At 36.1% G+C, this 26,563-nt stretch overlaps 1 protein-coding gene across 3 annotated transcripts in view; it reads left to right on the forward strand.

The window, feature by feature from the left end:
- Nucleotides 1–2,129: 2,129 nt before the first annotated feature.
- Nucleotides 2,130–26,563, forward strand: part of zcchc7 (zinc finger, CCHC domain containing 7) — a 71,374-nt gene continuing 46,940 nt past the window's right edge. The window contains exons 1-2 of one of the 3 annotated variants that reach the window (XM_067441743.1): nt 2,130–2,258; nt 3,930–4,527. In XM_067441743.1, coding sequence (XP_067297844.1) covers nt 3,942–4,527 — 586 coding nt within the window. In that variant the 5' untranslated portion in view covers nt 2,130–2,258; nt 3,930–3,941. The other 2 variants (XM_067441744.1, XM_067441745.1) reach the window with 2 other exon arrangements.

Below are 26,563 nucleotides of genomic sequence, written 5' to 3' on the forward strand. Positions count from 1 at the left end.
AAGGTGTTAGCATGCAACCCCCCCGCCCTCACCCCCAAATAATTTTGCTAGTTTGAAATGCAGAGAACAGTGATGAGGTATCTCTACTACCCCCCCCCCCCAAAAAAAAGGAGAATATTATTACTTTGATAGTATACTTTGAATGTTAGCAGGAGAAACAGAATCCTCATACTTAAAATCTTTTTTTTTTATTCAGCAACATGACCGGATAATCTGTATCAAATGGGAAATTATCTAATTGAGTGGTTTATTAGTAATGTATTTTAACCTGATAACAACTCTGAAAATGTCTACAGAAGAAATGAACCCCAAGCCTCAGCAGGAAATAGTGCCAGTTTTAGACATGTCAACACTTGGCACAACACCAGACCACACAAAGAGGACATGGGCTTCTTCACTCAATGTTTTGTTCCAGATCATGTGACGTGTAGCGACATGCTGGGGTCAAACTGTGCCTTGACATTCTAAGTGGACCCTTAAAAAGAAAAACAATCAAACAGGCAAATGACATAATAAATGGTCAGAATCAAAGGCTCTATGCCTGCACAAACAAAAGATAAAAGGGGGCAAACCTAATTTGGAGGAGGGGAAAAAAAGTATTATTTACATGTATTATTAACCCATTATTTAGTGTGCTGTCCGGTACACTATAATGTTTTTTGTTCTTTATATGATATTTGACTTTCCCTTGCTTGGTTCCTACACAGCAATAAAGCTATTATGTTTGTATATTAGCACCCAAATAGACTTATAACTTTCAATGCCATGATAATTGTATGCTCAAATATTGATCATAGCACAGTATGGGGCAATGTTACACTTGAATAACACACTGAAGCTGCAGACTGTGGAGACATCAGCAATATAAATGCAGGGGTAGGTGAAGGTGGCCATTTGGCTTCATTTCCCAAATGAAAATCTTTCTCATGCAGAACAGCCATGTGGAATCAGATATTGGAATGGGAAAGCCTGCATCCTCGCTTGTGACTCCATCTTCAACACCCGACTGGTTTGAATTTGTGCAGATTAACCGACGAACAAGCGCTCCCCTTTTCCTTTTAAAACAATAATAGTAATAACGATCAACAAATACGTCCAATATGGCAATTTCTGTAGAGCAGCCAGGCATTCCGTTCTCCAGCTGCAATCCCTATTTCTACAGCTTTCTCCCAAAATATGGTATATGTGGTGGGCTTTTGGCTTCATTTAGGAAATGTAACCTTTTGAAAGAAAACAATCCACTGCTTTGATGGCCTTTTCTGACACTGACACGCATGGAGACGTCTTCAGAATCAGATGGCATTCACACCATGATTCCCACATCAGTCACATGCTCTGTTCATAGGCTCTGGAGATGATAAAGGTAGGCTGTGATTTCACAAAAAAGAGAGAAGAAAGAAAGAAAGAAAGAAAGAAAGAAAGAAAGAAAGAAAGAAAGAAAAAAGAGAGAGAAAGAAAGAATGGATATGTGATTTATATTTAGATATGTTTGTGACAGATATGCTGCCTGTTAAGATATGTAAATTTTGGACCTCAGAAGAGGCCAAACATAGCAACTGATAAAAGGACATTTTGCATGTTATTTCAATTACAGATAGCAAGAAGTTCACACCACAAGTAAAAAGCCAACATCTTGAAATCTCTTAATTTCATTTTTCTGTCTTAAATATGTATAGGCTAGGCCTACATGTTAACAATCAAATAAAAAATACCAATAGACAAATCATGCATAGGCCCATATATAGCCCACACACATGCATACCATACCTGCTGTGTTTTGTATTGAATTTATTTATTTATTTGCAGCCAAGTTACGAGGCTGTTGTACTACAATACTAATACCCATGGCAAATCAAACCTTTATTATTGTAATAATTATTAATATCATTAACATTCACGACAACCTCTCTCCACAACGGCACCATATCAATTTGAACAAGGTGTAACACTATTTTTCTTGGGCCATCAGTTCGTTTCAGAAAACTTATGTTTAATGTTTTCCTTTTTATTCTTATAATTAGGCTACAAATTCCAACAAACAGAAAATTCAACAGTTCAAAGATGCCCAAATCCTCTCCCATTTACACTTCGAACAAGGACAGTAACAGTTAACAAACCCTAGACTCAGAATCAGAGCCAGTACCTTCAGTGTGTGCGCCTTTTTTCCCAGGGATGAAGAATAGTTGGCCAACCATTTAATTTTCCTGCGGAGTCCGGAAGCCAGTGCCCCCGTGTTGCAAATCGGAACTTGTAAACAGGTCAGATTTTTATTCAGCCTGGTTGAAAACCTGTTTAAACGCGTCATATTATGTAATTTAGGTTAAAAATGTTTTCAAACACTGTCGTGCCTGTTTATTAGTTATACGTCCACGGCCGACGTCCATGTGTAAGTTACGTGAACACACGTGGGTCATTGAGAAGCACTTAATAGCACTGAAGCTAACACGTTCATCAGACATGTTGTCTAATTGTCTTCGTTGATGTAAGGCTGTAAGAGGGCAGGGGTTTTATGTAACTTACTCGTTGGTTTTATACGGATATTTATTATTGTTTACACTTGAGTTTTCTAGTGTTACTGAATTTTTCAGGTTTCTAGTTAGCATAGTTTCCATGGCTTGCGTTCTATGTGTTGTTTATGCTTTAAATCTGTTGTTTTCATTATTTTTGGAATCGTTTTTATAGATTTTACAAGAAATATCTCTTTCAGTGACTTATGGGTGGCTGTCAAACAGTCTAACGTTACATTTAAACAAATCCACTAGTGCTGCTGCGGTATGCCTTATAGGCAATTGAGACAGAGAGAACACAACAAAACTGTTCAAAATGGAATATAATTAATACATTTTGGCCTAATTGCCATTCTCAAGAAGACAAAGCAGTAAACTGACAGTTTTGACCAAATCTAAACAGTAGCTGTGCCTTATGTTTACGTCTTTGCATTCTGTTATGAAGCAAAAAAAAAAGAATTGTCTTCTAATGCATCTTCCTTTGAATAAAAGTTTGAAAGATCTATCTATCTATCTATCTATCTATCTATCTATCTATCTATCTATCTATCTATCTATCTATCTATCTATCTATCTATCTATCTATCTAAAGTTAGAGGTCTGAATAGGTTTGCATCGTGAATGCTGACCAAACAATGGGGACAATTGGATATATTGTGCCCAAATTTGTATTTTGAGAATATTTGTTTTGTAACATGGTGAGATTAAATGTATGTTTATTCTCTTCAGTCCCCTTTATCCCATATTTGAGTTGTTCAATGTTTAGTGCAATGTAAAACATAATTCAATGACGACGAATGAAATGATCACAACATTAAGCAGTTAGTTGGTTTACTCATTAAAATTGGAATATTTTTCAAAATGGTAATAATGTTAGTTTTATTTGTCGTGCTCTTAAAAAGGCTAAAGTGAAGTTCACCATTTAAGTACTGTATTGGTATGGTATACGAGCAATTCGGAAACCGTTCTTCTTCGCTTGTTTTGAGTGTGTAGATTTGATCACATAAAACTATGGCATGTAGTTGTCCCACATAGCATAAGTATTTAAGTTTAAGTTTTAATAATCAGAATTATCTTGATTGCAGGATCAAGGCAAATAGTTTATATTATTATTGTGAATTCAGCTATTTGAAATATGTCACAAAGGTATCTTGTGGGCTAAACTGTGAGAATGAGTTGTGATGAATCAGATAATAGTTTAATTGTCTGTTAACTGAAAATTTATATTTTTGTTTAGTAAAGATTTTGTTTTGTAAATTAAAAATGTTTTTGGCCCATACAAATGTTTAAAAAAAATAAAAATAATTTATTGATTTGTTTTTGCTGATATTGGCAGAGTTATATACTGAATAAAGTATAATCTTTATGGCCATTGGATGATGTCTCATGATGATGTTTATGGCTGGTGTGTTCTCTGTTTAGGCTCGCCTTGAGATGTTCTCAGGGTATCTGGAGCGGGAGGACTATGAGGACGAGCTGTACCAGGATGAGGCGGACTCTGGTTTGTCTGATGCTGACAGTGAGCTGGAGTTCCGGCTCTATTCCCAGCTGCACTACAACGCAGAGATCCCGGAGGTCCGTGAGGACCCGAGAGAGGTCCAGTCATCAGTACCGCAGACTCAGCCACAGCAGAATTCCTTGCCTCCTGCTCCACCTGTAGATGTTATTGTGATTGACTCCGGCCCAGATTGTATCACAGTGTCAGATAACACAGAGGAAGATGACAGCGTTTGTGCTAACAAAGGTCAATCATCAAAATTCTGGAACAGAATGTTGCATCCCAATAGCTTACTTTCACCCTGTCCACCACAAGTTCAAACAGGAAAGAGCTCTCTAGATGATATCGTGGTGTTGGATTCTGAATCAGACGACAGCTCTTCTGAATCTATACCTCCTTTTGTGGAGGATCTGGATTCGGACTCTGACTCAGAGGGACTGGAGAACTGGATGATTCTGGGTCGGGAGAAACAAGATGAAGATAAGAGCATCCAACTCAACCTCTCTATATCGGATAAACCAGGTAAGAAATATTTAAGTTTAAGACAAATAATAATAATAGTAATTTTTTCTAGAGATGCACAATATACTGGCCACCATATCGGTATCGACCAATATGTTATTTTTTTATGTTATCGTTATCGGCCCAATAAGAAAATTTGACTGATGTATTAAAACGATAAATAATGGATTCCTTCAGCTAAGACACTTCAGATGCGCACTGTTTACCATTATGGTTTTTAATTGCTTGAAATGTGATTGGAATTTTGGAATCACCAAAATTATTGGAATCACTTCAAATAAGTAAAATACAGTTAAGTGGAACATGTACTAACATAAAAGGTTACATAAAATTAAAATGAGAGAGAACATTATAATTGTGTGTTGGGACATGACTTTTAATTGTGCGACTTTTCTTAATCAGGCTCTCAAAAATTATACAAATTTGAGGCATCTTTACACAGCCGAGTTAAGGCGGCTCTAAAGCGGGTCTGTGTCTGCTCAAAATTCTGTGTAAAGACGCAATGCCGCATTAAAGCAGACTTAAAATATGCCGGGTCTGACCCACCTCGGCCCCTAGTATCAAAGGCGACATAGATTTAGATTTATTGGCCAATATATCAGTTATCGGCTTTCAAGAATTATCATCCAAATTTTCATATCAGTGATTCAATGGATCCCTACATTAAAATTAAATAAAACATTTTAGACACAAGAAACAATTATATTAGATGCATAGAAACAAATAAACGTTATTCTGACAAATGTTTAAAATGATCCACGTTCAGTTTTGTCAGTAGCATTTTTTTTTTAATTACAATGCAACTTTATTTCTTATTTTAAACCTTATCTCACAATGAACTGTTTTAGGTGGAATGGCTTTCCATATAGACCAAAACCTTAAGGGTGAATAAAAGAAATGGAAACAAACACTTGTGGACTGCACGTTTAAAGGGATAGTTCACCTAAAAAGGAAGATTCTGTCATCGTTTACTCACTATGTCACTCCAAACCTGTATGACTTTCTTTCTTTTTATGGATTATAAAATGTTTAATCACCAACATTCTTTGAAATATGTATTCCTGAGAAGAAATTAAATAATAGCTACACATTTGGAAAGACATTAGGTTGAGTAAATGATGACAGAATTTAAATGTTCAAGTGTACTAAGAATGTTGTATTTTGTTTGCACTTCTCTTTTCTATACAATGAATGCCTGACTAGGGACTATTAAGCTTAAAAAATGACATAAATTAGCCCATGTGACTTTCGCATATGCTAAGCCTTAGAAGCCAAATGCGTAAGAATTCATGAATTCATGAAAATTACATTTGAGACCATGATGTCTTTCAGTATTTTTATTTATTACTGAATACATTTCTTGTTTTCTTTATTTCCTGGGGTAGTGCTCCTATAATATCTGAATCATATTTGCACAAAAACGTTTATCTTTAAGAAACTGAAGAGTGTTTGTTGTTAGTTAGTCTATGTGGATGGGCTGCCTAGGGTCCACAGTCCAAAAGCCCCCGTGTTAATATAAGCACAAATTTGTGTTTATCCCCAAAGCACTCAGTTGTATGTGCATAATTAGTGAATCTGATGTCTCATCCTCATGTATTTGTTATAAAGTTACCTTGCTTGTGTACCAATTGAACAACTAGGTGTGTGCGTGAGCACGTGCATCCGGCTTTACGTGTGTAAAGTTAATTTGCATGCGTATGAGTACATGCAGGAAAAGCAGTGAGGGAATATTTCTGTGTATGTAGAGGAAAAAACAAACAAAACATAACAAACCTCCTGTCAGAGAGCGTGAGCGAGGGAGAGAGAGACTTTAATCATAGATGAATAAAAATGTCTTTGCAAAATCTCTACAGATCTACACATTAGGTTAACCTGCAGAGCTCAGCAAAGCAGCAAACCTCTCTCCCTCTTTCTTTCTTTCTTTCTTTCTTTCTTTCTTTCTTTCTTTCTTTCTTTCCTTTCTTTCTTTCTTTCTTTCTTTCTTTCTTTCTTTCTTTCTTTCTTTCTTTCTTTCTTTCTTTCTTTCTTTCTTTCTTTCTTTCTTTCTTTCTTTCTTTCTTTCTTTCTTTCTTTCTTTCTTTCTTTCTTTCTTTCCTCTCTTCCCTTTTCCCCCCTCAGTCCTCCCTGAATGTGCTGTCCTCATTTCCATTCGTAGATTCCTTCCTGTTCCTATTATTCATTTTCTCCTCTTTCTCCTTCTCTCTTTCTTTTTTATTTCTAGTTCTCCCCTTCAAATACAGAGCATTTCATTGTGTCTTTTCTCCCTCTTTCCCTCCATCCATCCATCCTTCTCTTGCTCTCTCTGGCTTATTTGAATGGTGACTGTGGTGGAGTCCGTGGGCTGGTATTTCTGCTCTGTCAGTCATGCCTCTCACACTCATGTGCAGAGGGGGCCTTCTCCTGCCCTGGCCTGCTTTTGTTACCCAGAGAGAGATTCAGTGGAGGATGAGAGAATGAGAGAGAGAGAGAGAAAGAGAAAGAGAGAGAGAGAGAGAGAGGAGGGGTACAGAGGGATAAACAGAAGGTGGAGGGAGGAAAGGGGCAGCTCTCTGTCTCTCTTTTTCTCCTCTGTGTCTCTGATCTCTGGGGCTTGACCCCGCACTCCAGAACATGTGGGTCACACAAGGGAGGGGAGCTGGGAGGAAGTGGCTGGAGAGGTTGCAGTCTGCATGTGCACTTACACGTCTAAAAGCCAGAGGTTTCCATTGCCAATTTAACTGTGGTAGAGCAGAACAAAAGGATGCTTGTTGAGTTGGGAGTGTAGGTGAGGGTTGAGAACTCATTTTTTTACAAAAAAATGTGTGCCTTGATTGGACTCTAGAAAACGCATACTTTTAATCATTATTGTTTTTTTAAGCCAATCCCCACACATTCAATTGACAGCCTTAATATATTTTTATCATGACATATTTATCACGTTGATTTTTTTTATGTTTTTGTCTCTCATGTTCATCAGGGATCCATTTTTAATCAAAATAATGTACTGTAATATATTGAAATATATATATTTTTAATCATCATTAGTGTTGAAAACAGTTGTGCTGCTTAATATTTTTGTGGAATGCATGACTTGCATGATCCCCAAGATTCTTTGACGAATGGTTTAAACGAAAATCTGTAACATAATAAATGTATTCACTGTCAGTTTTGATAAAAATAATGCATTTTTCTAAATACATACAAGTAATAATTTATCCAAAAAAATCGTACTGACCCTAAACATTTGAACAATAGTGGATACCATATTCTAGAATAGCCTGAAATAGACTGAAGCCCTGTTTCTGTAGCTCAGACAGTAACTGAGAAATGTATCCCTTGAATGCAATGTAAGCCACTTTAAATAAAAACATCTGTCAAATGTATAAATGTGAATGGGATGATATTTGACTGACTTTGAGATTTTTGGCATTTTGTCCCATGACTGTACACACTTTGCCAGTTAACAGAAATGTTAATTCTGTTAAAACTGAAATATTAAAATAATATATATTAAATAATTGAATTTTACTTAAATTATTTATTTTCAGTTTGATATGCAATATAATATGTCATGTATAATATTTAGAATGTGAGCATAATATTAGCAATTAGAATACACAGTCTACTACTAAGTCTGGAATACGAGGCCTAAAATGCTCAGGATTTGGTAACTATAGATGAAGTGAGCCTAGCTGTTTTGTTAGAATCAAAAATGCCTCCAAAACACAGTATATTGTGCATAGGGGGAAGTAAATACATTTTGATTTGTTAACATGTCCGGTCCTGTCATGGCTATATGCACTCTCCATAGGGGACGAGGAATTTGTGTTTAGTGTGATTGTGTTTGTGATACACTAGTAAAAAGCTTTAGACAGCAGTGACTAATTTCATTTGAGCACACAGACTCCCACTCACACTCTCGCACAAATCCAATTCTCTTCAGTTGCAAGGTCTCAACTATGTGATGTGTCAGCCGAACAACATACAGTCCTATTGCGACACACACACTCAAATCCAATTCTCTACAGTTGTTAGTGTTGCTGTTACTATATGGTAACACACACACACACACACACACACACACACACACACACACACACACACACACACACACACACACACACACACACACACACACACACACACACACACACACACACGTCGACAAAGGTTGATTTAAAGAATGGTACACATTTAGAGGACAAAAAATCCCCCTGAGAATGTTTGTGTGCACACAAGTGTTTATTATCAATTCAGGCAAGATTTAAATAATATTTCAGATCATCCATCTATAGTAGGCTACTCTGACAGGAGGTTGGGTGGGTGGAAAAGCATAACAACGGCACGATGAGACAAAAAACATCCCCAGAATCCCTCCCAAATATCCTATTTGCCCTTACAGTCCAGCACACACACAGGTTGTGTCTCTGAATCTATCTGACTTTAGGATGGAGGGACGGAGGGGGGCCCTTGGACCCCACTCAAACGGAACAGACAAGAAATATGAGAGCCTCCAAAAAGGAGGGGAATACTCCGCAAAGGGGGGCTCTAAACTTGAATTAGAGTTGTTGAGCCTTCCTCAGTGGTCACACTTTCTTTTTTCTTCCCCCTTTGTGCCTTTTTAATTTCCCTTTCCCCCTTTTTATCTTTTTTCCCCCCAGTGTTTTCCCTCCCCTTTTTGGTTCTGTCTGGGTTTTCGCCCTGTGAACACCAAACTTTGTCATTAGGTTGGACTAAAGCAGTGGCAGCAGATGGGCATTAGTTTAAGCTGAATGCAAGGGTGTTTGAAAGAGAAGTGTCTCTGAGTGTGTTTGATATACTGCAGGGCATATGCAAAGGTAAGACATTAGCTATCTGCCTCCCTCTCGTTTTTGTTTCAAGGGTTCAGAAATGGCATTACAGGTTCTTTAGTGTTGTTCGTAACGGTTTGCTTGAATCGTTTCGGTTTTTAGCTCTCCTTCTCTGTCTATTGTGACTCGACTGCCATCTTCAAAGTGGTAAACGTGGCCTTGTCGCCCACCGTTTCCTATTGGGTGTTGTTTTTTCCGCTTGCCGTCATCGGCTCGTTCTCTCTTTATCCCCCTTTTTCCTTCTATTTCCCTCTCACTCTCTTTAATGAGGCCACACCCAGACCTCCACGTATAACTGACAGCTGTCAGTCACTTTTTTTTACCTTTCCCTTGCACCTTGAATTTAGCTGTAATCTATATATAAATGTTTATGATGGCACCACTGTGAAGTTTATCTTTAAAGTGTTTTTATTTTAACAAATGAAAATAAATAGTTTTGGCAGCCATTTAGCAACCAAGGGTGCATTTATTTATTCAAAAATACAGAAAAAGTGATTATTGTGTTAAATATTTACAATTTGAATTAACTTTTTTTACAGTTTAAACTGTTTAAAATATAATTTATTCCTGTGATGCAAACCTGCATTTTCAGCATGGAAATGTTACATGATCCTTCAGAAATCATTCTAATGTGCTGATTTGCTCAAGAAGCATTTCCTATTGCAATCAATGTTAAAAACAGTTGTGCTGCTTAATATTTGTTGTGGAAATTGTTTTTCCCCAGGATTTTTTCTTAAATAGAATGTTCAAAAGAACAGCTTGTTTAAAATATTTACTCACATTTGATCAATTTCTCATATAAATACTGACCCCAAATCTTCAACCAGTAATGTGTGTGTGTATTAGTTTATATTTGATAATGCCAATGAACTTCCAAAACAAAATAGTTTATTGTGTAATATGGATGTAAAAACTGCACATTTTTGCATATGTGCATTTTTTTTTTACATTTTGATGTTCACAATTAATAATTTGTTTCTTAATTGAATGATTTTGCGTTCTATTTCAGTAGAAGTTATAATAAATGCTACAAAACCATTAACTGAATAAAACCTTTAACTCAAGTTTTCGTTAGACTGTACTTGGGTTTCCTTCCAAACGCAAAAGCAACCTTACAGTTAATTCCTCCATATTTATGTTTTATGCACTTTTTTCACATTGAACCATGTGTATTGAGAAGGGCTTGAAGGTGAGATGTAAGTAAATATGAATGTGGTTGTTTTGAATACGCAGTCAGTAGAAGAGGAGAAGTGCATCATTATGGATGGGTCACAATGCTGTAGCTTGAGGCGGCGGCGGCCGGGCTGGAGAAATGAGACAGTATGTGTTGTGTAACTTCTGTTGCTGAGTGCTATAGAGAGTGAAGGTGTTTTATCTGCAGGATTTGTGAAGACTGCATACTGCTGCGGGATTCTAGCAGCTGTGTGTGTGTGAGTGAGAGAGGCGTGGCAGCTGTGAAGTGATATGTGTCTGTAGGTCTGTGTGTGTGAGATTGGAGGGCTTTTTGAGTGTACGTTTGTGTGTGTAAGACAAGTGATGCTTGTGTGTGTGTGTGTGTGTGTGTGTGTGTGTGCGTGTGTGTGTGTGGCAGGGATAGGCATCAACTCTTATCTGGGCACAGCAGTGCCACTTCAGCTGAAACACCACACCCATTTCTCCACACGGTTTGTTTGAACAGACGCCATGTCCTCACAAACACACAGATTTGCCATAAAATCACAGGGCGAGGCTGTGTTTTATCTATATTTTTTAGATAAGATGTTTTTTTGATTGGATTTTATTGTAGGAATATTGAATAATAACTTCATTTTTTCACATCAAAATTTTCTTGAAAACATGATCTCAATATTATACTATTAAGAAATATGAAATGGGTCTTATTTACATTTATGAGAAACATCTAAATGCTGTCAGATATAGATGCATTTGTATGTATTTTGATCATAAGGTTTATCAGCTGAGATAAGTATGGTTTTATTTTTTTGCATTGATATTGATGCTGTATTGCTTTTTAAGATGTTAAATATAAATGCCCCTTTCGTTTCCCAATACATCAAGCCTTTCAACTTGCACATGAGATGTTAAAATTATTTTCATTGTTCATATTTGAACTGTATGCATTATAATTGTTATTTTTACCTTATTATGCATGCTTATCTAATTCTGTTTCCACACATACACACACGCACACGCGCACACACACACACACACACACACACACACACACACACACACACACACACACACACACACACACACACACACACAAACACACACAAACACACACACACAAACTCTATTGTATAATAGCCAAATATAATTACAATCTATTGTTTAGTAATTTTATAACTGGGGTAATCTGTTTTCAAGGACAGTTTAACATGCTGTCAAAAAGTCCCATATATAAATTTACTTTTAGTACTATTTTTTGGTTGTATTTTATTTGTTTGTTTTTACAAACTACTCTTTAATATTGCCAATGTATTTCAATAGTAGTCAAAATTTCAATATCAGTGCTTCCCTACGGTCAGATTTTTATCTTTGCGAGCTGTTAATATATATATTTTTCCCCACATATTTTTTTACATTAAAAAAGTATGCATAAGTGATTGCAAATGTTTCATATCTTATTTGAACCTTTTTTGTCAGGACAGTTTTCTTTATAAAAAAATCTTTAAAAAAATAGGGGCGACACGACTCGCTGAACTTTTGCCTTAAATCGAGAGAATCTCATCAAACTTTTCCAAGAGATTGTAATTTTTCTTTGGATCGACATCCGGCTTCTCTGAGAAAAGAGCATTTCCATCAGCTCTTTCTTCACGAATGGCCGGTGAACTACGCTATGAGTGTGGGCAGTGTAATCCTGTTTGAAAGGTCTGCGTGTGTTCCTGGTTGGACGTCTGGCGTTTTGGGTGGGCTCTGCATGGGACAGCAGGTATCCTTAATCATGTTACGGGGTGCGGGGTGTATTTTTGAGAAGGGGTTAGCTGGCAAGCTCCCATCCCAATTTCATACTAAATGGTCACACACCAGGTTTGATTAGAGAAGGCAAGGCCGAGGTACCCAGCCCTGCTCCATTGTCATAGTCTCTGTCATTGGTGCAGAGCGGCAGGTCTGTGCATTTAAACTGGCCGTAATTTATCTGTAGGAGGAATTATTCACTCCGTTTTCTGCAAGATTTACGTATAAAACGAATAAGTATTTTGTGTTAATAGATGCAACTTTTTTTTCAGACTTTGTCCCATATTAGTCCAATACACTATTATAAAATATTATAACTATAATACATGCATTACATTTATAACAAATGAGCTGTTTTTTTGTTTTGTTATATGAAGATATACCTATTCACCAATGAATCTTAATGAAGTTATCACAATTTATGTATTAATATTTTTTAAATCGGAATGTTGTGTCTGTTCCTCTGTGATTATCTTCACCGCACAAAGATGTAGCGTTGTCCCGGAAAACCTCAAGTCCAACATCTGTGTTTGTTTTTGCAGGTGCTCATTTGGTTTTATGCGAAATATTTTTTTTCAATATAGAATTTGGTGTGGGCTGTTTTCAGACAAAACGCAGTGGAAAAAGTCCCCCCACCTACTAGCTTCTGTTATAAAAATCCATAAGCCAAATGTATTTGTTTTTTTCAGAATTATTTAAATGCAACGACAAGATGCTGGTCAAAAAAAGCGATTGCATATTTGGTTTTTCTTAAGAAGAGGAATTGATACCATGAAAATTCATGTTTGGCTTTATGCGTCTAGAGGTGAGGGGCAAAAGAGCGGGTTTTGAAACCGCTTCCATTGGTATGGCATTACATGAAACAATATAATTAACAACCAAAAATACTGAAATGAGTTACGTGGGTCGTAGAATGAATATAAAGGATGTTATTGATCCCCATCTAGAGTAATATTGTAATATATGTTAAACTGCATTTAAGTGTAATCCCAGCCAGAATATTATGGTTCAAAATTCCTGGCCTGTAGTATTATCATTTCCTCTTGTCTTTTATTGTCTGTCTTGATTATCATTCTGAGGGACTGGCCCTCATAAGTTGTGTGTCGGTGCGGGGGAAACTTCAGTCGGGGGAAAGGTAATTGCAATTACCAATAAAATTCATTATAATTAAGCAGTCATTTAATATAAAATCAAATTATTGCCTCAGCGACAGAGGACTGAGGCACCCCAGTGAGACCTGATTAATTTTTTTTTCTCTCCCTCTCAGCACAACTGTAACTTTTAAATCACTCTGTCTCTTTGGGTGGGGTGTTTGGGTAAGGGGTATTTATTAAAGCTGAGCCAATATGATGATTACCAGACTATTTGGGGTATTTATTAGACTGTAGACTATTAGATTATAGATTATTAATATAATTTCATTAGAGAAAATGAAGCCGGTAAATTCTGCCTGTGTTTTGAATCTTGTGGCTTCTTTAAGTCGGTTTTGTGGATGGTCGGTTTTGTCTTAAAAAAAAGTCTTAAAAAACAGACATTGTTATACAACAGCTTAGAGCACGGATAATTGTAATGTTCAAAAACAAAAAACAAAAATGATTTGTCTTCTGTACAGGACCCAGTGACTTTATTTATATAACCGCTATCAACCAATTCTCAAAAGAAATCTGCTTTTATGTAGAATATTAAAGTAAAAAAGTAGGTAAAACTGTCCTAGTTATGCAGGTTACATGTATTTACTATATTATTAACAGTGAATTATGCATATTTACAAGCAACCAACATTAAACCTGTTAATAATCCTCAGTACTTATTTGTGTAATTAAATTTTAACAAATATATATATATATATATATATATATATATATATATATATATATATATATATATATATATATATATATATATATAAAAATATGGATGGCCACCTACCTATAAAAAAACGTTATAGATCAATATTACCACAGTATTCCATATTACTTTCAGAATGCGCAGTGATATTCACTTAAACAGATGCTTAAATATCTACCACAAAAATATTCTTGATTAAGTTCTGAAACTATGAGAAAGCGTCATTGGAAAGTCATGTCCATGATATTTATTTTACCTTTACAGACAAGTTATTTCTCTTGCTGTGACTGTACTGATCTCTCCACTCACGAGCGGTGAGATGTTTGTGTGTATGTATATATTTGTATGCCAAGTCAGTCTGTGTCTCACTGTTACTAATCTTTCAAGCCGCCTTAACTCCCTTAGGGACCTTCCGGAAAACGCCACCTCACTATTATTAGGGTCTCTTTTGCATATTGAGGGAGTTGCTCTCAATCGTGTATATGTGAGGGAGAGAGTGAAAGTGCGCCATGTGCTGCAAAAGTTTTCCTTTTTGTTGAGCCAACTGTTAAACCAAACTCGTGACATCAAAACAACTTCATAACTACTTTACTTCTCTTGTATTGTTGCTGTGAGGCAGAAAGAAAGAACATAAAACACTTTCAGTTATTAATTCTCCTTAAGAAACCATGTTTACCACAGCTCTTCCACAGTAATTGAGTTAAATCAATGGCTCCATATTACCATTGTTACAATGATTCACTTTTATTTAGTTGTATTTTACATTTGTGTATATGATATTGGTCAGTTTCTAATGTCCCTTTTATTTTTATTATTTTTTTATTATTTTTAAATACTTTTTAATTATTTTTAATTATTAGGTATAAACAATATTCACAGAATTCTTGCATTATAAGTTTACTGGTATTTGTATAAGGCTACAATAAATCCATGTCTTGGGTCTACATTGCCATAGTTACCATGATTAATGTTACTTTTGAATGTTTTTGTTATTTTATTTAATAAAACATTTTATTTAGATTTATTTTTTTTCCGATTAAATGTTCAGTCCTTGCATTTTGACTTTTACCTTTACACAAGGGTTCTAGTCTCATTTAATATTTTAATTTCATATCTGCTTTTCTTGTCTTAGGGTCGGTCATCGGTTTGATATGCTTATAAGAATAATTTCTTTCTTGTACAATTTGTTGGTCAGTGTGTAATTTATTTTAAGTAACTTACTTTAAGATAGGTGTAGGTGTAGAAGGTGACATTATGTATTTGAACCACACATGCTTGCCTTATGTTTTAAGATGTTTTATTGTTATTCATTGAAGGCGTTGGAACCCTCACAGATTTTTGCATTTCATACAATGATAAAAAACATATCAAATAATCCTCCAACATGCAGAAATAATGAAACCCGCTTTCATCCGCTGGGATTTTAAGCTTGAAAATTTCTAGTCATAACTCGTAATGACATGGAGATGTAAAGCTTTGAGTTTCGTCTGCTATCTAATACAGCCCAAGCATACAGTTGGTTTAGCTGTGATAGCTGACAGTGGTGCTGAGAACCTGGCAGTGTAGATTTTGGCTTCATTGGTGGAATGAGGACGATATGCTCATGCGGCGACTGTCGGGAAGCCATTTCTCTTATATCATTCCAATTCTTCTCCCATTTACTGTCACTGCGATTGCTGCATACGCCAAGCACATTGCCGATTTATCTTTCCACTAACATCCAATAATGTTTTTGCTAGCTATCATCCTCATTATCACATAAGCAGGGATTTTTATTATAATATTATATAAGATGAAGCCTAAACATTTCTCAGAGTAAATAATAGCTGTATCAGCAGGAATGCTATTGAGAAAAATGGTTTAGGCTATCTGAAGAATAAGACCTTTCCTTTTTCAAAGTTGTGTGTTGTTAGGTGTGGTTATTTATTTATTTATTTGTTTAGCCATTTTTATGACAGAGAGGGACAGTGCATTATGAAAGAAGTGAGCATCGCAACTCTATGTACGCTTATGGATATGCATTTGTTTCAATAATTTTATAGTTCAATAGCCCCATGATAATTTAGCAGATCTAATGTCGTCATGAAATGGGAGAGGTTTTTTCTTCCCTATCCTGACGCATATGTGAGTGACACAACTTCTTAAATGGATTTCTGTTAATCTGGAATTGTTAGGATCGTTGTCATGTGCTAATTTCTGTGATCGTTTCATGCAAGTGGCATGTTTCTGAAGGTAAGGGATTGAAACTTGTCTGCCTATTGGAGAACCTTATCACTTGTGTATGTCATCGGAAAAGCTTTCTCTGAAGAACAAATCTGTAGTAGTCACTTTATAAACAAAAATTCACAAAACCACATGGATTTTAAGGGTTAGTTCACCCAAAAATTTAAATTCTGTCAATAATTACTTACATAATGTCGTTCCACACCCGTAAGAACTCTTACGGGTGTGGAACTTCATCTTCCGAACACAGTTTAAGATATTTTATATTTACTCCGGAGCTTTCTGTCTCTCCATTGAAGACGTATGTACGGTATACTGTCCCTTTCTAGAAGGACCAGAAAGGTTATAAAAACATCATCAAAGTAGTCCATATGTGACATCAGTTGGTTAATTGGAATCTCTTGAAGCATTGAAAATACATTTTGGTCCCAAAATAGCAAAAACGACGACTTTATTCAGCATTGTCTTCTCTTCCGGGTTTTTTTAAATCCGCGTTCGTGACTGTGCAGTGACGCTGCTGACGTGTTATCTGGTGCGCGCGAGCTTCGTTTATAGTCTGAGGGAGACCGAAAACAAACGCGGAAAAGAAGACAATGCTGAACCCAACGACATTAGGGTCATTAATGACATAATTTAGATTTTTGGGTGAACTAACCCTTTAATAGTGAATGTTTATTAGCTTTGAGGCCATAAAGTACATTTAGCAAGCTCGGTAACTTTTAGGAGATGTACACATTGAAAAGTTTTTACCTTTTGTGAAAAACAGACGAGAAATAGTGATGACCTGTGCGCTACACATTTTATCCAAATCAGTTGCCTCCCACTCCCACTTAAAAAAAACAAAAACAAAAAACACCTGCTTCTGATTAGCAAGTAGCAAGTCATGATTTATCCGCTTAAACTACAGGACCATTTTTGGGATTTCCGCCTGGATTTGGCCTACCCAAATTGAAAAGCTTCCCATACACACAGTGGTTAAAATTTCAAAATTTTAAAGTTCAAAATTCTGGTGTCATTTTACGGGAAACTCTTTGAAGTTTCATAAAACACTGCTAAAAGTCATAAACATGTAAGTATATGTTGTCAAAGCTGTAATAACCCCCCCCCCCCCCCCCCCCCCAAAAAAAAAAGTGTGCGCTTTTTGAAATTATTTTTTATAAATTCATTTTTGAAAGTGTGTAACTCAGGCCCTGTGTGCTCTAGGAACCTCCAGGCAGTTTGGGCTATTTCCACTAACTTCTAGAAACTAATGGAAAAAAATAAGTTTTTCTGTCATGTTGTATGCGGGATTTATTCAAATGGCTCTGAAGGGATACCCCCCCCCCCCTTACCCTGCTACCCTCCCACCACCATATACAGTGATATAAATGCAATATCCCAGTGTCATTAAATTAATTATACATGCTGGGTTATTACAGCTTAGACAAAATATACTTACATGTTTATGACTTTTAGCAGTGTTTTATGTAACTTTAAAGGGTTTCCTGTAAAATGACACCAGAATTTTGCACTTAGACCACTGTGTGTATGGGAAGCTTTTCAATTTGGGTAGGCCAAATCCAGGCGGAAATGGTACCAGAGTAATTTAGTGTAAATACATTACTTTGTCTAAAACAAATGCCAAAGTGATGCATATCTCCAGAAAGTAGAGACTAAGCGTTCAAATGGTGCCACATATGAGGTCATAGCTCCTCCACAGACATTTAAAACTGAAAGTATATACATGACAATGTCATTCAGGACCTTGTACAGGATCCACGGAGTTTAAGCGGTTATGACTGTGACAGAACTTATTTCTATTGGCGATTATCAAATGGGATGTACCAATCATTACATACCACCGAAACTTTATTTTACAAAAGGAAATAAACCAACATGGAAAAGAAAAATACAAGTGGTTTGACCTAGTCTTTATTTACAAGTGGTTTCAATCACATAATATTCTTTTCTCTGCACCCTTGAAACTCTAAACAAAAATGCTCATGGAGCCTTCCCAAAGCATTTTCCAAAATGTGTAAATTATGGTAATTCTAATTTTGTCATTTTGTTTGCCAATTCCACACTAAAATGAAAACCTGATGCAAGACTTCTGATTTCGAAATTCTGAATTGCTGTATCAACAGGAAATGCTTTGACACATTTTACCTAAAAAAACATATCTTGAAAGGATTGCTAACCCATAGATGAAAATTCTGACAACATTCACCCTCGCATCATTCCAAACCTGTACACGTTTCTTTCATCTGTGGAAGGCAAACTAAGGTATTTTGAGAAACGTTTTGGGCCCCATTGACTTTCATTGTATAAAAGCATTCATTGAAACATTCCTAGTTCTTAATGAACGTAATACAAGTTTGAAATGACAATAGGGTGAGTAAATGATGACAGTCATTTCACCCACACACACACACACACACACACACACACACACACACACACACACACACACACACACACACACACACACACACACACACACACACACACACACACACACACACACACACACACACACACACACACACACACACACACACACACACACACACACTCGAACTATACCTCTAATAGCTGTACATGAATTTTGCTACAGTCAAGGTAACATTCCGATTCAAATTAATGTCACAGTGCCAAGCATCTTCGTGTAGGGTGTACCAAATGAGCACATAATGCCCTGCGCCCTCCAGAGTGAGTAGGGCAAAGTGATGCTCACTTTTGAATAGATTTCGCTGTCTATCTGTCGATCTTCTTTCTCCTCTTTCGTTTTCCTGAAGTGCGGTGATCAATAGTAATTGGGTTGCCGCTGCTGACCAGCTTAGTGGCCCGGCGGACCAGCAGAAGGAGAAATGGAGAGTGTTTACGAGGTACTGAGCGTGACTGACTTTCCTCTGCAAATCTCTCCATATTTATTCAGCATTAGGCCTAATCTAAAAATCTTTCTTTCTCAACCCCCTGTTTTATATATATATTTTTATTTTCCGCTTCTTTCCCTCTCTGTCTCTGTCATGCACCAAAGCGAGAGAGAGAGAGAGAGAGGGAGAGAGGGGTCCGGAATGTAATCCTTTTTGAGGCTAAACCACCGGTACTCTTTGATGGCATATTTAATAGATTTTTCCCATAAAGGCTTTTCCTTAAGTGACTACATTCAAATAGAGAGGTATTAGTAAGGGCATTAGGCATACGTTAAGGTGTATTAAAGAAACCTCCTGTTGTTCATATAAATACGTTCAATTCAATTTGCAGATCCCTTTGGGTGTAATTGGATTTTCTGATGTATGGTGCAAGGGCACTTTAGGGTTATATTATATATTCACCCTACTTGGTAAAGCTTCCTCTGGCAGTGACACATTTTATAGTAGTCACTTTGTGAACAAAAAATGCACACAAACTCATGAGTTTTTGTTCATGAGTGAGATAAACACTATTTGGAGAAATTAGCATTTGCAAATGTAAATGCCAGTTCTTTGGTAGAATATAACATAGAATATTGCCTAAGATATTTTTACACCATCCTCTCAAGAATGGTGTTAAAATTATTTAGATAATGTAATGTTTTGACTTTGGAAATACCATGCGTATAATCTTGCTTCCTTTTATATATTATACATACATGTACATTCATCATCTTGCAATGCTGCTTTTATGCACCAAATATTACAATGGCATCAGTGCTGTTGATTTAATTCTTAATGGTGAACATTTTAATGCAAGTCAATGGGAGATTTTTAAACTTTTTCAGAAAAAAGATTGTGTAAAATCCAAAACAGCTCAGATTGTTTACAAACCATGAATGGAATATAGTAGTTTGAGCTTCATTAGCTGCAGAGGTTTGGCCAAGAAGAAAAAAGGTATGATGTTTGAGTAATAAATCCAGTGTTGCTGTATTTATTTTGGTGCAAAACCAGTTTATACATACACTGTAAAAAGTAATAAGTTGACCTTACTTAGAAAAGCTGTGGAAACTGATTACCTCAGAATTTTCAAGCAAATGAGGTCATCATTTTTGACTTGATACTATTTGCTTCTACTTTTTGGAGTTAACTTGTGTAGGTTACCATAAAACTTTAGTACTAACTTAATTTCAAAAGTTCAGCCAACTTACATATATAAGTTGGGGTTTGTAAGCAGAACTCAAACAAAATTGTTCTTTTAACTAGTTATTTTAATGTCTGCTTGTTCATTTTACTAGAAGAATGTGTGGAAACGGATTGCCTTAAAATTCTCAAGTAAGCTGAACTTAACACTCAATTCAGTAAGCTTAATTGCTTCAAGTTGTTTTTACTTAAACCATTCAAGTTGTGTCGACATAATTCTATTTGTGAGCTGAGGAATTGTACTCCCAGAATGCATCCCAATAAATTAATCACAGGGCAATCGTAACTCCGTTTTATTATTTTTGGCTTTATTTTACCATTTTATTTGCTGTCTTGTGTCAGTATAACCTAAATAATGACAGCAAATTAACTTGTAATGGTCTTACAAGTTTAAATTTTTTTTTTTTTTTACCATTGTTGTGTTTTGCATGCTGAATGTTGGAGTCTGTGTGTGACTCAAGCATGGTCAATTGTTGGATATTGTCACAAATATAGAGGCATTAAATCAACACAATTAAAAGTGTGTCATAAGTGTTAGCAATAAAATGTTAAAAGATCATTAATTGGTATATTACTTCCCTTCCTTTGAAATCAGATAACTGTGATTTCGTGTTGCATTACTGAATCAATAGAAAGAGATTTACAGTAATATAAATTAAGTTCCAAGTGCCCAACTAAAGGGAACACTGATCACCATAATGGTGAGAAATTTTAGGAAATCAACATAAATTTATGAAGTCAGCTTATGTGACGCTTTCCCAAAGTGTTTAGTCATATTTTCAATAACATTTAAGATGACTGGAAAATGAGTGAATGCGACTAAGAAGAACGATGTCTGCAGAAGTGGAGGAAATTAGTGAAAAGTCTATTAAGAATTGCCCCACCTCAACCTTTTGCCCGCCCACTGTTTTTTGTGTGTTTTTTTCCTTTGGCAAAATGGTGCTTAAACCAGTTAAGTAATGTTTACTTGGGTTTTCTAAGTAACAAAGGCATAGCATGCAAATAATTCAGATTAATAAATGGTTTTAAGTAAATTGAAATTATTGGACATTAAGTAAAGTTTACTAAAAAGTCATAGTAAAAACAGCTGTTGGATTTAACTGTGTGAACATGCATTTAGTACAACACACTCAACATTCTTAAGTACTATGTACTAAACTTGCTTAGTTTAGCTATTGCATCCACCTAAAAGTTCACACTACTCAGTATATTCAAGTTAAATCAACAAATTTTCCAAAATCAGTTAATTTTTAGTTTTTCTTTAGTAGATTCAACAATTACTTTTTACAGTGTATAGCACATGAAATGTATATCAATGTGGCATTAATATGCCTGTTCATACTTTGGATTTTTTTTTTTTAAAGAGAATATTAAGCTTTGTGTTGAAGTACTGTAAAAAAAAAATCACCAACAAATTCACAGTTTTTGCTTATTTAAAAAGTTTGTCAAAAATGAACTACGGCTGACAAGAATTCATAGATATTCAGGGCCTTATGATTTCTGCAATGCATAAGGGACTGCAGAACGCAGTTATTAAATCATAATTTTCATCTACTGCACATACTCAAGCATGCATTGATGCTCATAGTGTTTTCACCGTCTGCTGTCTCACTTTAGGAGGACGCTCCACATCAACTTCATCTCCAGAGCTACTCTGAGAGTTCACTTCATGAACATTTAAGCATTTCGTTTAAAGTGCTTGTAACAAAAATGAGACCTTCCCCAACTTCCTAGGTTGTCTGAAAGCCTGTAGACTGATTTTATGTGAAGGACTTTTTTTATGTGAAGGACATTTTGCTGGCAAAATCAGAAGGATGTGATGTTTACGCACACTCCCGAGAGACTCTCTTCCATTCTATGAAACAAATGATTATACAGTGTTCAGGAAAATGCCGAAAGAGCTATTATGTACTGTAATTGTTGTGTCATGCAAAAAGATTAATAACTATTGTCTCACATAGCCAGATCTATATAGTCTTAGTCTTAAAGCATGGTTTCTCAAATCTGGTCCTTAAAACCCTGATCCAACTCATCTGTGATTTCACTTCTCGTGATCCTAAAGACGTTGATTAGCTCAGGTGTGTTTGATCAGGGTTGGAGCTAAATTTCGCATGCATTGGTCTCCAGGGCAAGATTTAAGGAACCCTGGTCTATAATCTCAAATCTACGTTATAATCAAATGGGGCTGAGCGATACCAGTAGACACTATTAACCAGTAAAAATGTGTCTACTGGTAAAGACTATCGTCTTTATTGCTGTTATGTTCATGATGTGATGTTGCTGTGCTACGTGGTCACAAAAAGCTTATTGTTTGAAAGCATTCTTAATCATTGTGGTTTAAAAACAGATTACTTTAAATCAAATAAGCAGTGAAAGACAACTAATTTCAGTATATGCGTATGATCTCTGATAGAAGGTTTTTCAGCACTGTCTGAGAGGCGCACGATATAAAGTCGCTTGCTCATAAAGTGCACAAGAACTGACCGGGGTGCTTTTTGCCATCTAATTGGGCTTGAATGGTTAAGTATACATACCCCTATGTGTCAAAGTGACCATGTATTTGCAAGTAAACACAGAAATGTATGTGAACTAAACTGTCTAGAGAAAACACGTAAGTATAATGGGTCTGTGCAGTCAGCCCTAAAGTGACAGCATCCAAATTCACCTGCTTGCTGTTATTAATGCTAATCAAATGAGAAAAAAAGAGAAAATCTCTCACTGCTCTTGACTGAATCACTTTTGTATAAATGTATATTTAATGTGCACCGTAATGACACTGCAGTTTTTTTAATTTGATTACTTAATTGATTACTTTATCCAATTTATGTAGTATTTCTTATTTCCAGTGCTTACATTTTTTAGGTCGGTCTTTCATTTGTGTTTTTGTTCAAATTAATCTCAGCCTTTCAATGCTCCTATCCATTTTTGATGAACTCTTAACAAGTGTTGAGTTAATTGAGAAAAAAAAGAAAACATTGTATATGGACTACTAAACTTATCTTAATATACATGCCTTTTAATTATTAAAAATGAATTAAATCATTTAAACCGATTCCAGAAAATAAAAACAAGAAAAACACGGACGGAGGACAAAAAAATAAATAAAATAAAACTAATTTCATAGGGCCCTGGATATTTAAAGTATAGGGGCACTATTCTATTCTATACCCTGTTTAAAGGCTGTAGTAGCCGTTTCAATTAATTCAAGATCCATCCAAGTATTTGATGGATGGCACATTAAAGTAAAAAAAAAAGCCCTAAAATGTTTATTACCCGAGCCATTGTCCCCCGCCATCACCTCACCATCTTATATTCATAAAGTTTATAATTTAATGGCTTTGAATTGTTTGAAAGGATTTGTGAAGAGCTTCCATTGGAGGACTGAATAGAGGAGAGAGAACAGGATGCTGTGATGTCAGGTAGGGTCTGAGGATCTGACCCAGTCTATCGTTATCATATTAAACACACATTCAAATGGGCTTGTCAGTTGCGTTCTCTTTTGGATGTTATTACCTGTCAAAGGCTGAAAAAAAACCAAAATCAGATGGAGGGATGACTAGAGGGAGAGATGGATGGATGGATGGATGGGTGAAGAGATGAATGGTTTTGAGAATTAAATTCAGCCCTGTCTGTCATCTTATGCAAACCATTCTATCCTTTAAATTTAAATATGCATTAATCATCACAGTAAATTGATATATATACACACACAGACACAGTGATATGTAACGGAACATTTAATGATGGTAAATAAAAACAATATCAGACAAAAGCCCTACTATGTTTAAGGGGGGACTGTAATAGAGCAGACCATTGTGGCTAAAATGGGCAAACCAACAGAATGAATAAACAAGAGCTCGGAATAGCAAGGGAAGACCCGATAAATGAGAATTACGAGCGGGAGAATGAGCAAGAAGGAAAGGGAGGAATGCCCTGGGGAAGAGAGTGAGGTGAAGATGGACAGGCAAACCCTCTCGTTACACCTTCTCTCTCTTTCTCTGTCGCTTCCTTTGGCCCCCCCTTACCCCTCTTTCACCCAGCCATAGCCCCGCCATCTGTCTTTCCCCTTCCCTTCGCCTCCGCGCCTGACATCTCTCAGCCTTTTTTTAATCTTTTTGTTTGATGGAATTTAATGTGACTGTTTAAAAATTAGACATATCGTCTCAGTCTGCGTTTATTAGTAACGCTAAGCTATATTAATGAAACTCAAATCACCCTTTGGAAAATTTGCCTTTGGTTTTATTACAGTAGCTCTAAATAATGGTATTTCGACACAAATGTTCACACTAATTCATATTAAATATGTTAGGGAACTGGAAGAATCAACTTTTTTGACTGTTTAACCTGCCATTTCCAATAAGCACATAATTGTTTTTTTAATACAATATTTTCATATTTTATCAATTTTATATTTTAATATTATGCGTTCAATGCACAGAAAATGCCTAGACTTACATTGTAATAATAAATTACAATGTAAGTCTAAGGGACAAGCAGTGTTTCTCATAGACTTTCATTGTAAGTGGATTTTTTTTCCAACAGTTTTTATGTTGTGAAGTTCATTTCAAGTTTAATTTGTCATGTTTATTTTGTTTTTTTTTACTTCATAAATAGACCTATGGCTATTATGGTCTTACTAAAAATAAACTGTGGATGCTATGCATGATTTATGGTACACATCTTTAAGATGAGAGTCTCACTGTATTGTTTTATCATCACTTAGTTTAGTTCAGTTCCTCCAAAGTATAGTCATCTGCTTTGTAGGAAACTAAAGGTAAATGTGCCTTTTTTTTCTTACTGTTTGTCAACAGGGGATTTAGCTTTTTATTTTATTGTTATATTGAAGCATTCCTTGATGCTCCGTATGTGGAAACGCCACATTTGTAGTGTTTGCTTCAATGCAATGGTTCTTTTTACGCGTGCTGCCTGCCGTCAATCTTGTGGAAGTGAACCCCACCCAAATTCATATTTTATTCCAGGTTGTCCGAGCTGAACAGTGCAGTCCTCCCAGATCTCCCCCCTCCCTCCCCCTTTTGTGGACTTTTTCCTGGCTCTCCTGTGGGAACAGTAGAAATAATTCCTATTGTCTTTCATTATAATTCAAGACTGAGAGATATCATTTTTAATAATGGCAGCTTTATGTTTCCTAATCTAATTTGTGTGGTTATATTTAGTGTGTGTGTGTGTGTGTGTGTCTGTTCCCACCTGTTTTATATCCATCCTATATTGTTACCTCCTTTACTGAAGTCCAATGATGGCTACAGGCAGAAAAAAAAGTGAATCTTAAAGCGCTATTATTTAATTACCCCAATGGCTATGGATTTGCAGTGAGTGTGTGTGTGACTGAAGAGAGCGATAGAAAGGGCAGGATTATTCTGCTTTTTCAATTTACAGAAGCCCCACTGCCCACACACCCCCTAACTAACACCCCAGACCCATAACATACACACAAACACGCGCACACACTTCATCTGCGCGCACCCCCCCCCCCCCCCCCACCGCTGGAAGATAAAACAGCATTATGGTAAATTCCACTTAATGACAAATTTTTAATTTGCTGAACACGGCTGTCTCCCGCATCCCTTGCGTCTGTGTGCGCGTTCACATTTAGTGAGTGAGTGAATGAAAGGGAGGCCTAATTACAGTGTGGGTTGGATGGGAGGAAGAAAAGCCCTCCTCTCCTTCTATCACGGCGATAAGGGAAAGGGAATGTAGCCGATTAATGATGGTGTTTATCTCTTTTCATATAATAACAATCATGAAAAGTCGATCTGCCCCTCAGCCTGATAGAAAAACACTCCCAGAGGAGAATTTTCATCAGAATGAAATTGAAGTCGCAAACTAGCAGTTTTATTAAGTATTTCATTTTTCCTTCTCGTGTGTTTGTGCGTATGTGGATTCGAAAGGAAAACTAAAGGTTTAGATTAGAATATTAAGTCAGCCTTTTGTGTTTGTGCTGGACATGGGTATATTTCAATTAAAACATTCTTTAAAACTAACTGCAGTCTGGGGAGACTCTCCAGGCGGAGTCTGATTAGTCATTCATCTTTTGGAGATAGAAACATTCATACAGAACATATT

The sequence above is a fragment of the Pseudorasbora parva genome, chromosome 4, assembly GCF_024679245.1.
Source record: "Pseudorasbora parva isolate DD20220531a chromosome 4, ASM2467924v1, whole genome shotgun sequence".
In the NCBI taxonomy this organism is placed as follows: Eukaryota; Metazoa; Chordata; class Actinopteri; order Cypriniformes; family Gobionidae; genus Pseudorasbora; species Pseudorasbora parva.